This window comes from Pseudophryne corroboree, chromosome 9 (assembly GCF_028390025.1).
Source record: "Pseudophryne corroboree isolate aPseCor3 chromosome 9, aPseCor3.hap2, whole genome shotgun sequence".
Taxonomy (NCBI): Eukaryota; Metazoa; Chordata; class Amphibia; order Anura; family Myobatrachidae; genus Pseudophryne; species Pseudophryne corroboree.
The window spans coordinates 351,382,640-351,401,180 of NC_086452.1; the positions used below are offsets into that span (position 1 = coordinate 351,382,640).

Sequence of the window (18,541 nt, forward strand, 5' to 3'; positions counted from 1 at the left end):
AGGCTCATTCTACGGCTGGATTGCCGTTACCAAATTCGGTAAAGGCCCATTCCACTAGGAAGATGGGCTCTTCTTGGGCGGCTGCCCGAGGCGTCTCGGCATTGCAGCTTTGCCGAGCGGTGACTTGGTCGGGGTCAAACACTTTTTCTAAATTCTACAAGTTTGATACCTTGGCTGAGGAGGACCTCATGTTTGCTCAATCGGTGCTGCAGAGTCATCCGCACTCTCCCGCCCAGTCTGGAGCTTTGGTATAATCCCCATGGTCCTTACGGAGTCCCCAGCATCCTCTAGGACGTAAGAGAAAATAAGATTTTAAACCTACCGGTAAATCTTTTTCTCCTAGTCCGTAGAGGATGCTGGGCGCCCGTCTCAGTGCGGACAACTTTCTGCAAGACTTGTATATAGTTATTGCTTGCATGAGGGTTATGTTACAGTTTTGATCGGTCTTTGACTGATGCTGTTTGTTTCATACTGTTGACTGGTTCGTATATTCCAGGTTATACGGTGTGGATGGTGTGGGCTGGTATGAATCTTGCCCTTGGATTTACAAAATCCTTTCCTCGTACTGTCCGTCTCCTCTGGGCACATTTTCTCTAACTGAGGTCTGGAGGAGGGGCATAGAGGGAGGAGCCAGTGCACACCTATTCTAAAGTTCTTTATAGTGCCCATGTCTCCTGCGGAGCCCGTCTATACCCCATGGTCCTTACGAAGTCCCCAGCATCCTCTACGGACTAGGAGAAAAAGATTTACCGGTAGGTTTAAAATCTTATTTTTTATAAAGCCAATTGTTCTTGCTAAAATTGGAAAGATTATTGCCATTGACCATCCAAGGCATATATATATACTAGTTTGTAGGTTGGGGACAATAATACCTATACCTCCTATCCTTTCATCTGTATGATTTAGGGCAGTACGTATGATGTAATGGTTAGCATTCCTACCTCATAACACTAAGGTCATAGCCCTGACTGCGTAGCGTTTGTATATTCTCCCCACAACTCAAAAATATGCTGGTAGGTTAAATGGCTCCAGACAAAAAATGAACCCTAGTGTGTAAGCGTGTGCTTATGATGACCAGTATTCCGTGATTATCATGACCAATATTCATCAAATACAATAAGCAGAACAAATATGATAAAACAATTACATTTAAGATGCAGACATAGCTATCCATCAAGAGCAGATATTTATCATGGACAGACAAGTTAAATACTCGGATATCAGCGTTAGCATCTAACATTCACCTAGTGTGTGTTGCAGATAGATAGCCTACTGTTAAGTATGTGAACACTTTGAGCTGGTGCAGTCTCATAATGTGACCTGATGCTTCAGCACAAGGGAAATGAGCAGCTCCCTTGCGGAACCACAGGGTAGTAAGATACTCAATGGTGGGATCATAGACTGCTTATGAGGTCCCAGAAATATATCACATTCACCTCTGCCTTAGCCTTCTGGCATTAACACTTTTTTGTTTTGTCAGTGGGACCAGCCTGGTGCTCTCTGCTTGGTGTTTGATGTCACCAATGAGGAATCTTTTAATAACTGTGCAAGGTGGCTGCAGCGAGTGAAATCCAAGACTACGAGCCCTCACCTTCCTGGTTGGTGACCATCTATTACTTATTTAGCATGTCTGATGTTGTTTTATCTATGATTTGACAGTAATCTTTTATGTATTTACATTTCTTTTACGTCCTAGAGGATGCTGGGGTCCAAATTAGTACCATGGGGTAAAGACTGGTCCACTAGGAGCCATTGGCACTTTAAGAGTTTGAGAGTGTGGGCTGGCTCCTCCCTCTATGCCCCTCCTACCAGACCCAGTTTAGAAAATGTGCCCGGAGGAGCCGTTCACAGCTATGGGAGCTCTACAGAGCTTCTTTAGTAAAAGTTTATTTTACAGGGAGGCTGCTGGCAACAGCCTCCCTGCTTCGAGAGACTTAGGGGGTGAGTAGTGTCCGCCCTGCGGGGTCTGAGCCACTATCGCCGCTGACAGGACACTGAGCTCCTGAGGGGATCGAACGTTCCCCGCCACAGGGGATCGCTCACCCCAGCAGCATGCCGCCACCCCGTTACAGAGCCAGAAGATCAGAAGATGGTGAGATATGGCGGCACAAGGGTTGGAGCGCAACTCTTGAGAGGCTGCGCTCCGGGAAGGCTCAGCGGCAAACAGTGTTGGCGCTAATGAGGAGCGTCCTGAGCCAGTGACTCAATACCCTACACTGGTCACAGGCGCTAACCGGAGACTGAATCCCCAGGCTAGCGTCCTAATCCTCTGTACTCAGATGCTCACAGGGGATGGAATCCCCCGCCTTGCGAAGGAGTCCTCAGGCCAGTATAAAGAATTTGTGCGGGAAGACGTGCCATCTTCAAGGGGCGGAGCTTCTCCTCAGAGCAGACCCAGCAGCGTTCAGCGCCATTTTCCTGCTTGCAGTTCCTGTACACAGACGCTGACAGAACTGTCCCTCCAAGCAACTCCAGCTATCCTGTGCAGTACCAGGGGGTTGTAGAAGGGGGGGAGGCGGTGAAGTAGTTCTGTGTAACTATTACAGTACACGGTGGGCGCTGGTAAGGGGTGTCCCTTGTCTAAGCAGCGCTGTGTGCGGGTTGGCTCCAATCTCTGTGTCTTTCTTGCCATTCTCAGAGGGGAAACTCTGTTTAGCCTCTCGTGTGTGTGTGTGTGTGTGTGTGTGTGTGTGTGTGGAGGATATGTCCTCCCAGGATGATCTCATCCCATGTAATCAGGATTGCACTGTTGTAGCGCAAATACCTGCAAGGGAGCCTGAGTGGTTATCTTCTATCAAATCTATGATTTCTCAAATTTCTGCTAGGGTTGCTCAGAATGAATCTGCAACTCAGGTTTTACAGAATTCTATGGCAGTTTGGTCCGGTTCTGTTACCTCAGGGCTCCCCTCTGCCCAAATTATGCAAGACGACACGGATACGGACTCTGACACGGCAGACGGTGATGGGGATGTACTCAGGGGGGACCGCATCTCTTGCTAAAGGGGTGCAGTAGATGATAGAGGCTATTAGAGATGTGTTGAATACTACTGACACAGCTCCTAAACAGGTTGAGGAGGCTTACTCCACTGATAATAAGAAAGCCTCGCTAACCTTCCCTGCGTCCAAAGAATTAAATGCTATTTTTGAAAAAGCTTGGGAAAACCCAGAGAAAAAATGTCAGATTCCTAGAAAGGTTCTGGTTGCTTTCCCATTCCCGGAGGAGGAGTGAAAGAAATGGGAAAACCCACCAATAGTGGACGCGTCTGTATCCAGACTCTCGAAAAAGGTGGTTTTACCTGTTCCAGGATCTACCGCCTTAAAGGAACTGGCTGATCGCAAAATTGATACTACGCTCAAATCCATATACACGGCTTCAGGGGCGATACTACGGTCTACTATTGCCTGTGCATGGATTTCCAAAGCTATAGTGAAGTGGTCAGGCACATTACTTGAGGACTTGGATACGATGGATAAAAGTGACATTGAATTGTTTTTACGTAACATCAGAATTCTGCAGGATTTATGGTGGAATCCATGAAAGACCTGGGTTCAATGGCTGCAGGAATTTCTTCCATGTCTGTCTCAGCTCGTCGAGGACTGTGGCTGCGCCAGTGGTCTGCCGACGCGGAATCCTGGAGAGGTGTGTAGACCCTACCCTACACAGGTCAGGCTCTGTTTGGGGAAGCGTTGGATGTGTGGATCTCCACGGCTATAGAGGGTAAGTCCCCTTTTCTTCCCTCAGCTGCTCCTGCTACGAAGAAACCGTTTTCTTCAACTCCATCACAGTACTTTCGGGTTACTAAACCGAGAAAGGCCAAACTGTCCAACATCTTCTTTAGAGGTGGCCGACCAAAATCCAAGAAACCTGCTGCGGCGGCTTCTCAGGAACAGTAGCCTGCTTCAGGTATGCCAAAGTCCTCCGCATGACAGTGGATAGCGCGGCCTGGAGGTAGGGCCGGTGGGGGCGAGACTCAGACATTTCAGTCACGTCTGCGTGTCGTCCGGCCTGGACCCCTAAGTACTAGATATTGTGTCCCAGGGGTACCGGCTGGAATTTCAAGATCTCCCTCCTTACCGGTTCTTCAAATCAGGCTTGCCAGCTTAGCCGGCAGACAGTGCTATCCTACAAGGAGCCATCTAGAAGTTGGTGGAGGCACAGGTCATTGTACCAGTCCCTCCACAAATGCAAAACACGGGTTACTATTCGAACCTTTTCGTGGTACCGAAACCGGATGGTTCGGTCAGGCCCATTCTGAACTTAAAATCACTAAATACCTTTCTAAGGGAGTTCAAGTTCAAAATGTAGTCTCTAAGGGAGGTGATATCAGGTCTGGAGGAGGGGGAATTCCTGGTATCCCTGGATATCAAGGATGCGTACCTCCACATTCCGATTTGGCTGCCGCATCAAGCTTATATATGATTCGCATTGTTTAACAGTCATTTTCAGTTCCAGGCCCTGCCATTTGGCCTCTCCACAGCACCGAGGTTTTCACAAAGGTGATGGCGGAAATTATGGTTCTCCTCCGCAGACAAGGGGTGAACATAATTCCATATCTGGACGATCTGCTGATAAAGGCATCGTCCAAGGAGAAGATGTTACGATCCGTAGCTCTCACGACCCAGCTTCTCAGGGATCATGGTTGGATCCTGAATCTTCCAAAATCACATTTGGAACCAACCAGGAGGTTGTCCTTTCTGGGAATGATCCTCGACACGGAGGTGCAGAGGGTGTTCCTTCCAGAGGACAGAGCTTTGGTGATTCAAGCAATGGTCCGGGATGTCCTGAAGCCAACCCGGGTTTCGATTCATCAGTGCATTCGCCTAATGGGGAAGATGGTAGCCTCTTACGAGGCTCTGCAGTATGGGAGATTTTATGCTCGACCCTTCCAACTGGATCTCCTGGACAAGTGGTCGGGATCTCATCTACACATGCACCAGAGAATACGTCTGTCGCTGAAAGCCAGGATTTCACTCCTCTGGTGGCTTAAAATACCTCACCTTCTGGAGGGCCGCAGGTTCGGGATTCAGGACTGGATCCTTCTAACCATGGATGCAAGTCTCCGGGGCTGGATCGCAGTCACTCAAGGGGAAACCTTCCAAGGATGGTGGTCAAGCCTGGAATCCAGCCTTCCAATAAACATTCTGGAACTAAGAGCCGTCTACAACTGTCTTCTCCAAGCGGCCCATCTTCTGCGAGATTGAGCCATTCGAGTGCAGTCGGACAATGTAACGACGGTGGCCTACATAAACCGACAGGGCGGAACGAAGAGCAGAGCTGCAATGTCAGAGGTAACAAGAATCATCCTCTGGGCAGAAAAAACATGCGTTGGCGCTGTCAGCAATCTTCATTTCGGGAGTAGACAACTGGGAAGCGGACTTCCTCAGCAGACACGACCTCCACCCAGGGGAGTGGGGTCTTCATCCGGAGGTGTTCAAGGAGGTAACAGATCTTTGGGGCGTACCCCAGATCGAAATGATGGCCTCTCGTCTCAACAAGAAGCTTCGGCGGTATTGTTCCAGTCGAGGGGCCCACAAGCAGTGGCGGTGGACGCCCTAGTGACTCCGTGGGTGTTCCAGTCGGTGTACGTGTTTCCTCCACTTCCACTCATTCCAAGAGTTCTCAAACTCATAAGGAGAACAGGAGTTCAGGCAATCCTCATTGCTCCGGACTGGCCAAGAAGGGCTTGGTACGCGGATCTTCTGGATCTATTACTGGAAGAGCCGAGGCCTCTTCCTCTTCGGGAGGACCTGCTGCAGCAGGGGCCGTTCGCCTATCAAGACTTACCTCGGCTACGTTTGACAGCATGGTGGTTGAACATCAGATACTAGCTCGGAAGGGCATTCCGAACAAGGTTATTCCTACCCTGATACAGGCTAGGAAAGGAGTAACATCAAAATATTACCATTGTATTTGGAGAAAATATGTATCTTAATGTGAATCCAAGAGGTTTCCTGCAGTGCAGTTTCAACTGGGACATTTTCTCCTCTTCCTGCAAGCAGGTGTGGATATGGGCCTGAGGTTAGGATCCCTAAAGGTCCGGATTTCGACCCTATCCATTTTCTTCTAAAAACTAGTGATGAGCACCGGAAATTTTTCGGGTTTTGGTTTTGGGTTCGGTTCCGCGGCCGTGTTTTGGGTTCGAACGCGTTTTGGCAAAACCTCACCGAATTTTTTTTGTCGGATTCGGGTGTGTTTTGGATTCGGGTGTTTTTTTCAAAAAACCCTAAAAAACAGCTTAAATCATAGAATTTGGGGGTCATTTTGATCCCAAAGTATTATTAACCTCAATAACCATAATTTCCACTCATTTTCAGTCTATTCTGAACACCTCACAATATTATTTTTAGTCCTAAAATTTGCACCGAGGTCGCTGGATGACTAAGCTCAGCGACCCAAGTGGCCGACACAAACACCTGGCCCATCTAGGAGTGGCACTGCAGTGTCACGCAGGATGGCCCTTCAAAAAACTACTCCCCAAACAGCACATGACGCAAAGAAGAAGAAAAAAGAGGTGCAATGAGGTAGCTGTGTGACTAAGATAAGCGACCCTCGTGGCCGACACAAACACCTGGCCCATCTAGGAGTGGCACTGCAGTGTCACGCAGGATGGCCCTTCCAAAAAACACCCCCCAAACAGCACATGACGCAAAGAAAAAAAGAGGCGCAATGAGGTAGCTGTGTGACTAAGATAAGCGACCCAAGTGGCCGACACAAACACCTGGCCCATCTAGGAGTGGCACTGCAGTGTCACGCAGGATGGCCCTTCCAAAAAACACCCCCCAAACAGCACATGACGCAAAGAAAAAAAGAGGCGCAATGAGGTAGCTGTGTGACTAAGATAAGCGACCCAAGTGGCCGACACAAACACCTGGCCCATCTAGGAGTGGCACTGCAGTGTCACGCAGGATGGCCCTTCCAAAAACTACTCCCCAAACAGCACATGACGCAAAGAAAAATGAAAGAAAAAAGAGGTGCAAGATGGAATTGTCCTTGGGCCCTCCCACCCACCCTTATGTTGTATAAACAGGACATGCACACTTTAACCAACCCATCATTTCAGTGACAGGGTCTGCCACACGACTGTGACTGAAATGACGGGTTGGTTTGGACCCCCACCAAAAAAGAAGCAATTAATCTCTCCTTGCACAAACTGGCTCTACAGAGGCAAGATGTCCACCTCATCATCATCCTCCGATATATCACCGTGTACATCCCCCTCCTCACAGATTATCAATTCGTCCCCACTGGAATCCACCATCTTAGCTCCCTGTGTACTTTGTGGAGGCAATTGCTGCTGGTGAATGTCTCCACGGAGGAATTGATTATAATTCATTTTAATGAACATCATCTTCTCCACATTTTCTGGAAGTAACCTCGTACGCCGATTGCTGACAAGGTGAGCGGCGGCACTAAACACTCTTTCGGAGTACACACTTGTGGGAGGGCAACTTAGGTAGAATAAAGCCAGTTTGTGCAAGGGCCTCCAAATTGCCTCTTTTTCCTGCCAGTATAAGTACGGACTGTCTGACGTGCCTACTTGGATGCGGTCACTCATATAATCCTCCACCACTCTTTCAATGGGGAGAGAATCATATGCAGTGACAGTAGACGACATGTCCGTAATCGTTGTCAGGTCCTTCAGTCCGGACCAGATGTCAGCATCAGCAGTCGCTCCAGACTGCCCTGCATCACCGCCAGCGGGTGGGCTCGGAATTCGTAGCCTTTTCCTCGCACCCCCAGTTGCGGGAGAATGTGAAGGAGGAGATGTTGACAGGTCGCGTTCCACTTGACTTGACAATTTTCTCACCAGCAGTTCTTTGAACCCCAGCAGACTTGTGTCTGCCGGAAAGAGAGATCCAAGGTAGGTTTTAAATCTAGAATCGAGCATGGTGGCCAAAATGTAGTGCTCTGATTTCAACAGATTGACCACCCGTGAATCCTTGTTAAGCGAATTAAGGGCTCCATCCACAAGTCCCACATGCCTAGCGGAATCGCTCTGTGTTAGCTCCTCCTTCAATGTCTCCAGCTTCTTCTGCAAAAGCCTGATGAGGGGAATGATCTGACTCAGGCTGGCAGTGTCTGAACTGACTTCACGTGTGGCAAGTTCAAAAGGTTGCAGAACCTTGCACAACGTTGAAATCATTCTCCACTGCGCTTGAGACAGGTGCATTCCACCTCCTATATCGTGCTCAGTTGTATAGGCTTGAATGGCCTTTTGCTGCTCCTCCAACCTCTGAAGCATATAGAGGGTTGAATTCCACCTCGTTACCACTTCTTGCTTCAGATGATGGCAGGGCAGGTTCAGGCGTTTTTGGTGGTGCTCCAGTCTTCTGTACGTGGTGCCTGTACGCCGAAAGTGTCCCGCAATTCTTCTGGCCACCGACAGCATCTCTTGCACGCCCCTGTCGTTTTTTAAATAATTCTGCACCACCAAATTCAAGGTATGTGCAAAACATGGGACGTGCTGGAATTTGCCCAGATTTAATGCACACACAATATTGCTGGCGTTGTCCGATGCCACAAATCCACAGGAGAGTCCAATTGGGGTAAGCCATTCCGCGATGATCTTCCTCAGTTGCCGTAAGAGGTTTTCAGCTGTGTGCGTATTCTGGAAAGCGGTGATACAAAGCGTAGCCTGCCTAGGAAAGAGTTGGCGTTTGCGAGATGCTGCTACTGGTGCCGCCGCTGCTGTTCTTGCGGCGGGAGTCCATACATCTACCCAGTGGGCTGTCACAGTCATATAGTCCTGAGCCTGCCCTGCTCCACTTGTCCACATGTCCGTGGTTAAGTGGACATTGGGTACAACTGCATTTTTTAGGACACTGGTGAGTCTTTTTCTGAGGTCTGTGTACATTTTCGGTATCGCCTGCCTAGAGAAATGGAACCTAGATGGTATTTGGTACCGGGGACACACTACCTCCAACAAGTCTCTAGTTGGCTCTGCAGTAATGATGGATACCGGAACCACGTTTCTCACCGCCCAGGATGCCAAGGCCTCAGTTATCCGCTTTGCAGCAGGATGACTGCTGTGATATTTCATCTTCCTCGCAAAGGACTGTTGGACAGTCAATTGCTTGGTGGAAGTAGTAAAAGTGGTCTTACGACTTCCTCTCTGGGATGACCATCGACTCCCAGCAGCAACAACAGCAGCGCCAGCAGCAGTAGGCGTTACACGCAAGGATGCATCGGAGGAATCCCAGGCAGGAGAGGACTCGTCAGAATTGCCAGTGACATGGCCTGCAGGACTATTGGCATTCCTGGGGAAGGAGGAAATTGACACTGAGGGAGTTGGTGGGGTGGTTTGCGTGAGCTTGGTTACAAGAGGAAGGGATTTACTGGTCAGTGGACTGCTTCCGCTGTCGCCCAAAGTTTTTGAACTTGTCACTGACTTATGAATGCGCTGCAGGTGACGTATAAGGGAGGATGTTCCGAGGTGGTTAACGTCCTTACCCCTACTTATTACAGCTTGACAAAGGCAACACACGGCTTGACAAATGTTGTCCGCATTTCTGTTGAAATACTACCACACCGAAGAGCTGATTTTTTTGGTATTTTCACCTGGCATGTCAATGGCCATATTCCTCCCACGGACAACAGGTGTCTCCCCGGGTGCCTGACTTAAACAAACCACCTCACCATCAGAATCCTCCTGGTCAATTTCCTCCCCAGCGCCAGCAACACCCATATCCTCCTCATCCTGGTGTACTTCAACACTGACATCTTCAATCTGACTGTCAGGAACTGGACTGCGGGTGCTCCTTCCAGCACTTGCAGGGGGCGTGCAAATGGTGGAAGGCGCATGCTCTTCACGTCCAGTGTTGGGAAGGTCAGGCATCGCAAACGACACAATTGGACTCTCCTTGTGGATTTGTGATTTCGAAGAACGCACAGTTCTTTGCTGTGCTTTTGCCAGCTTGAGTCTTTTCATTTTTCTAGCGAGAGGCTGAGTGCTTCCATCCTCATGTGAAGCTGAACCACTAGCCATGAACATAGGCCAGGGCCTCAGCCGTTCCTTGCCACTCAGTGTGGTAAATGGCATATTGGCAAGTTTACGCTTCTCCTCCGACAATTTTATTTTAGATTTTTGAGTCCTTTTTTTACTGATATTTGGTGTTTTGGATTTTACATGCTCTGTACTATGACATTGGGCATCGGCCTTGGCAGACGACGTTGATGGCATTTCATCGTCTCGGCCATGACTAGTGGCAGCAGCTTCAGCACGAGGTGGAAGTCGATCTTGATCTTTCCCTATTTTTGGAACCTCAACATTTTTGTTCTCCATATTTTAATAGGCACAACTAAAAGGCACCTCAGGTAAACAATGGAGATGGATACTAGTATACTTATGGATGATGAGCGACTGCCGACACAGAGGTAGCTACAGCCGTGGACTACCGTACTGCGTCTGCTGCTAGTATAGACTGGATGATAATGATATAAAAAATATATATATATCACTACTGCAGGACAGGTATATATTATATAATGATGGACCTGCTGGACACTGTCAGCACTGCAGACTCCTAAAGTAAACTACTAGTATGAAGAAGATAGAAAAAAAAAACACCACAGGTAGGTATACAATTATGGATGGACGAGCGACTGCCGACACAGAGGTAGCTACAGCCGTGGACTACCGTACTGCGTCTGCTGCTAGTATAGACTGGATGATAATGATATAAAAAAAATATATATATCACTACTGCAGGACAGGTATATATTATATAATGACGGACCTGCTGGACACTGTCATCACTGCAGACTCCTTAAGTAAACTACTAGTATGAAGAAGATAGAAAAAAACAAAACACCACAGGTAGGTATACAATTATGGATGGACGAGCGACTGCCGACACAGAGGTAGCTACAGCCGTGGACTACCGTACTGCGTCTGCTGCTAGTATAGACTGGATGATAATGATATAAAAAATATATATATATCACTACTGCAGGACAGGTATATATTATATAATGACGGACCTGCTGGACACTGTCATCACTGCAGACTCCTAAAGGAAACTACTAGTATGAAGAAGATAGAAAAAAAAAACCCCCACCACAGGTAGGTATACAATTATGGATGGACGAGCGACTGCCGACACAGAGGTAGCTACAGCCGTGGACTACCGTACTGCGTCTGCTGCTAGTATAGACTGGATGATAATGATATAAAAAATATATATATATCACTACTGCAGGACAGGTATATATTATATAATGACGGACCTGCTGGACACTGTCAGCAGAATGCGTTTATAGAATAAAAACACCACACGACGAGTGTTTAACTTTTTCAGGCAGACAATCACAATATACTGGTGGTCAGTGGTCACTGGTCAGTCACACTGGCAGTGGCACTCTGGCAGCAAAAGTGTGCACTGTTAAATATGTACTCCTGCTATAACTGCTCCCCAGTCTCCCCCACAATTAAGCTGTGTGAGCAGTGAGCACTCAGCACAGTCAGATATACATAGATGATGCAGCACACTGAGGCTGAGCACAGATATGGTATGTGACTGTGTATCGTTTTTTTTCAGGCAGAGAACGGATTATATTAAATAATAAAAATAAATAAAACTGCACTGGTGGTCAGTCACTAGTATAACTATCAGCAAAACTCTGCACTCTCTGAGTACTCCTCCTAATGCTCCAGTAAATCAAGTGTCTCACTCTCTATCCTAAATGGAGAGGACGCCAGCCACGTCCTCTCCCTATCAATCTCAATGCACGTGTGAAAATGGCGGCGACGCGCTGCTCCTTATATAGAATCCGAGTCTCGCGATAGAATCCGAGCCTCGCGAGAATCCGACAGCGGGATGATGACGTTCAGGCGCGCTCGGGTTAATCGAGCAAGGCGGGAGGATCCGAGTCGCTCGGACCCGTGTAAAAAAAAAAAGGTGAAGTTCGGGCGGGTTCGGATTCCGAGGAACCGAACCCGCTCATCACTACTAAAAACAGTTGGCTGCCCTCCCTGAGGTTCAGACTTTTTTGAAGGGAGTTCTGCACATCCAACCTCCCTTTGTGCCGCCTACGGCGCCCTGGGTTCTTAACGTGGTGTTGCAGTTTCTCCAGTCGGACTGGTTTGAACCTCTACATGAGGCTGAGATTAAGTTGGAGTTGGGGGCTTTGTCATGTGAAAGCCCATACTTGATCTTCCATTAACATAGAGCTGAACTTAAGACACGTCAGCAGTTTCTTCCGAAGGTTGTTTCGGCATTTCATATCAACCAACCTATTGTGGTGCCAGTTGCAACTGACTCCTCAATCTCATCAAAGTCCTTAGATGTTGTAAGGGCTCTAAAGATCTATGTGAAGAGGACCGCTCGTCACAGAAAATCGGACTCTATTTGTCCTGTATGATCCCAAGAAAATTGGGTGTCCTGCTTCTAAGCAGACGATTTTTCGCTGGATCAGGTTCACTATCCAGCATCCTACGTCTGTTAAGGCCCACTCTACTCGTAAGGTGGGTTCTTCCTGGGCGGTTGCCCAGGGTGTCTCTGCTTTACAACTCTGCCGAGCGGCTACTTGGTCGGGGTCGAACACGTTTGCAAAGTTCTACAGGTTCGATACTTTGACCAAACTTTAGGTCCTCAGAGGTCAATCAGTTCTGCAGGAGCCTCCGCTCTCTCCTTCCCGTTCTGGGAGCTTTGGTACGTTCATCCCCAATGTACTAATGTGGACCCCAGCATCCTCTAAGGACTTAAGAGAAAATATGATTTTAATTACCTACCAGTAAATCCTTTTCTCGTAGTTCGTAGAGGATGCTGGGCGGCCGCCCAACGCTTCGTGATCCTGCAGTGGTTATTTAGTTTAGTACTACTTAGTTGTTGGTAAGTACTGTTTTGTAAGCAATCCTGTTCAGCCGTTGCTGCTGTTTCAAGCTAGTTAGCTTGGGTTGCCTTGTGTGAGCTGGTGTGAATCTCGCCACTATCTGTGTAATCCTCTCAAAGATGTCCGTCTCCTCAGGCACAGTTTCTAGACTGGGTCTGGTAGAAGGGGCATAGAGGGAGGAGCCAGCCCACACTCTCAAACTCTTAAAGTGCCAATGGCTCCTAGTGGACCCGTCTATACCCCATGGTACTAATGTGGACCCCAGCATCCTCTACGGACTACGAGAAAAGGATTTACCAGTAGGTAGTTAAAATCCTATTTTTTATGTGCTTTCTTTATTCTGAAATGTGTGTTTTGTACCTCTGGTTATAGCCTCTGTAGCCTTTTGTCCTTTTTTTTGTGTCTTCTCTCATTCCTTTCCATTATGTTTGCTAACTCCCAATTCCATCCATTGTTGTTTGACATTATCTTTGGTCCAGATCCATCTCTTAAATACTTCTGTCTTTTGTCTTTCTATTTCCTGTTAGGAGTACTGGTGGGAAATAAGACTGACCTGACTGTCCGCAGAGTAGTGGAGAAGACGCATGCTGAAGAGTGGGCAGCGAGCCATGGACTGGAGTATTTTGAGACATCGGCGGTAATTACATTCTCTGTTAATAGAAACAGAAACTGATCTTGGCTGCCTGTAGGTACAAGACAGCTGTCTATCCCAAACACTATTATACCTTTTGCTACTATACCGGTAGGCGCAATTCACCAGATCCACCTCTTGTCCATCAATTATTCCTGTGTTTGCATACTCCGTTATCTAAGCTTATTGTCATTCCCTCTTCTTTTTTGTATGTTAATACTAAGTAAATATGTATTGCTTATAAAGCAGGGCATATATGATAGGATACAAAGTTTATATATTATGACTTCTTTTAAAGTGGTTTTCAGTGTTGATGTTTTTTCCTCTTATTTCAATAGAAATATGGGGCCTGATTCAGATGTATTTGGAGGGAGTATTGCTGCAGCAGTGATGCACAGATATGATAATGCAGCAGGAGGCATCTGGTATAAGTAGACGCCTCTTGCAGGCAGTTGTGATCCAGTGCTGCTTCTGAGGCCACAGCATGTGATCATTTGTGACACCATCGGCCGGCTGAGTGCCCCATGAGGTCATGCAGGCCAGCCATTACATCTCCTTCTAAGAGGCCAGGAAATCTGCATCGGAAGATGAGACTCTGGCCTTGGCACTCCCACAAAACAAAGGACACTCTTCTCCATTTTGTGAAATTGTTGCCGTCGTCGCTATGCCTCTGCACCTAAACAGTCACGTGACTTCTCCAGCCATAGTGCGTCTGATGACGCATGGTCCATATTGCACATATGCTGTATGCATCCGGCGCATTCACAAAGTACTGAACATTGGTATTTACGACTGTAGCCACAGATGCGTAAGGACCTGAATCAGGCCCGTGGTTGCTATTGCAGTTTATGAGAACCTTTGATCAGGTGACTATTTCTATAGTTCACAAACACAACAACATGTTATCATACACAATTTACATAATTCAGTCAATGAAGGAAGAATTAATATTTTCACAAACTAATCATAGTTTAGTATTTGTAGTTTTTCAAATATTTAAAATGACAAGTCATATTCGGACATATTATCTTTTCTAAGGGATCAAATGTTCACAATGACCCAAAGGGTTTATTTATTTATTTTTTAAATATAGCCCCCTTCCCTTATTATGATTTATATACTCAATAATAGAATTGCTATAGGTGCTACCCAATGTCAGGGTTGTGAGAGCTAATAGGGTCTGGCCGCAGGCAGAAGTCTGCCTATACCTGACACAGCAATACAGGGAAATGCTATTTATATACAGAGTATGTCTAATAAATTGCATTATGAAGATATATATTTATTATTTAACTTTCCAAAAAAGTCCACAAAGCAGATTTAGGCTTTAAAAGTGTGTGCAAGATATGCACTAAATGACAAACAATAACTAATTGACAGCTTTCATAAGTATATGTAGACTGTAAAAGAAAGTTTCTGATTGGTTGCTAAGGTTTTGTACAATGTTAGTAAAACCTAAAAACACAAAGAGACAGCGCTTATTCAATCTGTTTGTGGTTTAATCTTATAATTTTATAAAATTACATCAATAAACAACAATGATGCCGGCCAGCATCACATATACTATTAAAAAATTATATATAACATACAATGTAAACACACGATAAAAAGGCCCTTATTTAGTGGTATTCATATACAATTAATCTATTTCACTGGTGCTTATCAGTGATTGTATGGATCAATCATATGTCCTTAAGTTAGCCACACATCCAAGCGCAGGGTTAGTAAGATTGCCAATAAAATATAACGAAAGCAGCAAATCCTTTTCATATCTCCTGTTAGTAACCAGATGGTTTCTATATTAGTATAATGTTATAAATAATAACTCTCCATGCACGCTGGATACTTTGTTAGCAATAAGGCAATGTTGTAACAACAAGTTGGTTAAATTGTAGCACAGTCCGTGGTTTCTCAGGACTCAGCAGTATCAGATTTTAATTATGACAACATACTTGCAAGAGCCTGTATTGCATTCAGGCATTAGAATATTCTGCCTCCTGGCTGTCTTATCTCTTTACCAGCCTTATCCGGAGTGTACGGCGATGATATTTATATTCTCACCAATTCCCCTTAGCACTGGGGGTCCACATAGTGGGGCCGGACGGCCGATCGAGCTGTGTCCCTTCTATCCAGATAACAGACGCGTTTCTCTGCCTCTCTCTACGTGTCAGCGGCTTCCTCAGTGTTAACACTGGGATGTGTGGCTAACTTAATGACATATGATTGATCCATACAATCACTGATAAAAAGCTGCAGTGAAATAGATTAATTGTATATGAATACCACTAAATAAGGAGCTTTTTAGCGTGTGTTTACATTGTATGTTATATATAAATTTTTAATAGTATATGGCCGGCATCATTGTTGTTTATTGATGTAATTTTATAAAATTATAAATTTAGAGATTAAATCCACAAACAGATTGAATAAATTCTGTCTCGTTGTGTTTTTATGTTTTCGGGTATACTTAACTGGCATGGTCAGATTTCATGCAACTGCGCCGTCCCATCCTGTCCCCCCATTTTTGACGAGGAGATCCGTTCTGCAGATGTGCATAATATAATGTTTAAATATTAAAAAAAATACTTTTTCAACTTTATTAAATAAAATACATTTTCAAAAACAATGTTGTTAAGGCTTTTGAAGGGAAAAATCGTCAGTTAAGGGGTTAGTACCAATTACCCTTGGAAATAGCTGCTTTCATCTGATCAATCACAGCGCCAGGAATTTTTTTGAGCTCGTTAGTAAAACCTGTTTGTAAAACTTCCTGTTGCATTCTGAATTATTTTTCTTACGTCCTAGAGGATGCTGGGGTCCAATTTAGTACCATGGGGTATAGACGGGTCCACTAGGAGCCACTGGCACTTTAAGAGTTTAATAGTGTGTGCTGGCCCCTCCCTATATGCCCCTCCTACCAGACTCTGTAGGAGCCGTTCACAGCTAGGGGAGCTCTTATGAGTTTTTTTATTCTTCTTTTTTTGGGGGAATTTGTTATTTTACAGGAAGGCTGCAGGCAACAGCCTTCTTGCTTCGTGGGACTTAAGGGGGGGGAGTAGGAACCAACTTAATGGAGTGTTAATGGTTCTCTATCTTTGCTGACAGGACACTGAGCTCCTGAGGGTGATGATCGCAAGCCCATGAGGCGACCGCTCACTCCCGCAGCACGGCCGCCACCCCCTATCAGAGCCAGAAGATAGAGTGGTGAGTACAGCGCTGGCGTCCCAGTTAGCGAGTCGCCGGCGGATACGGCAGCACAAGGGTTGGAGCGCAGCTCTGCGGGGCTGCGCTCCAGGAAGGCTCAGCAACATCACAGCATGCAGACGCTGGAGGGGCGTCCTGAGTCAGCGGATTAACCCTACACTGGTCATAGAGTTAACAGGGGCTAATCCCGCTGTTAACACAAAAATCCTCAGGCCAGTTTAAATATTAAGTGCAGGAAGCCGCGCGCCATTACAGGGGGCGGGGCTTCCTCTCAGAGCGGATCCAGCACTCACCAGCGCCATTTTCTCCCTGCAGATTATACAGACAGAATGCTGGCAGGGAGCGCTACCCTCCACATAACTCCAGCAATACCTCACAGTACCAGGGTGTTATAGACAGGGAGGGAGTGTGATAACAGTACTAACTACCCTATTAAGGGTAGTTTGTAAGCGCCAGGCTTTTATCATAATAATTGCCTACAGGGGCGCTGTGTGGCTGGCTCCTTATACTCTGTGCTTCTCTGAAGGTACTCTGGGGGAAACTGTATCTGCCATATTACTGTGTGTGTGTGTGTGTGTGTGTGTGTGTGTGTGTGTGTGTGTGTGTGTGTGTGTGTAAGTGTATATCCCACATTACCATGTCTCAGGACTCTGTGTCCTGCGCTGCAGAGTGTTTATCTTCTCCAGAAGAGTCTATTCCATTTACCCAGGACTGCAATATGCTTTCTCAGCCTTCCGAATCCAAACCCGCATGGGTGGATTCTTTAAGGGGCATGATTTCCCAGATTTCAACTAGGATGTCACATACTGAGAAAGAGACAATGTTTTTGAGGAAGACTGTGGAGGGTTTGCAGTACTCGGCCCCCACTACTTCAAAAACCCCACCTACATACCCGCAAAAACGTACGCTTGCCCAGATAATGCAAGCTGACACTGACACCGACTCTGATACAGGGGACGGTGATGGGGATATGCAGGGGAAGGGGGGGGGGGGGGGGCTCCCTTGTTAAAGGGGTGCAACTAATGATTGAAGCCATTAGGGATGTTTTGCACATTACTGAGAAGATACCTGAGCAGGAAGATGAGACTTATTATAAGACATCCTCGCTTACCTTCCCTGCTTCTAAGGAGTTAAACTCCTTGTTTGAAAAATCCTGTGAAAACCCAGAGAAAAAATTCCAAGTCCCTAAAAGAATTCTCATTGTTTTTTCTTTCCCTGAAGAGGACAGGAAAAAGTGGGAAAACCCACCTATAGTAGACGCTTCTGTATCTAGATTGTCAAAAAAGGTGGTTTTACCTGTCCCCGGTTCAACTGCCTTAAAGGAGCTGGCTGACCGCAAGATTGAGACTACGCTCAAGTCACTATACACTGCTATAGGCATGGCTTTAAGGCCCACTATTGCTTGTGCGTGGATTTCTAAAGCCATAGTAAAGTGGTCAGGCACATTACTAGAGGAATTAGATACTATGGATAGGAGTGACATTGACTTGTTTTTACGTCACATACAGGATTCGGCAGATTTAATGGTGGCATCGGCCTGCTTAATGCAAGGGCTAATTCCATGGCAGTCTCGGCACGCAGAGGACTCTGGCTATGCCAATGGATTGCGGATGCAGAATCCAAGAAGAGCGTAGAGAATCTACCCTTCACAGGTCAGGCCTGGTTGGGGAAGCACTGGATGCGTGGATATCCACGGCAACTGCGGGTAAGTTGACCTTTCTTCCCTCCACAGCTGCACCGGCTCGGAAATCTTATTCTACTCCTATGCTGCAGTCCTTTTGGACCACAAAATGTAAAAAATCAAAGGGCCCCCCCACCTTCTTTAGAGGAGGTCTGGTAAAGTCCAGAAAACCTGCACCAACAGGTTCCCAGGAGCA

The 18,541-nt window shown here is 46.5% G+C and overlaps 1 protein-coding gene across 2 annotated transcripts in view; it reads left to right on the top strand.

The window, feature by feature from the left end:
* The window catches only part of PVALB (parvalbumin), a 408,212-nt gene that overhangs the window by 385,545 nt on the left and 4,126 nt on the right, over nt 1-18,541 (top strand). For both annotated transcript variants that reach the window (XM_063940672.1, XM_063940673.1), the window contains 2 exons: nt 1,481-1,598; nt 13,360-13,469. In XM_063940672.1, the coding sequence (XP_063796742.1) occupies nt 1,481-1,598; nt 13,360-13,469 (228 nt within the window). The remainder of the gene's footprint in view (nt 1-1,480; nt 1,599-13,359; nt 13,470-18,541) is intronic.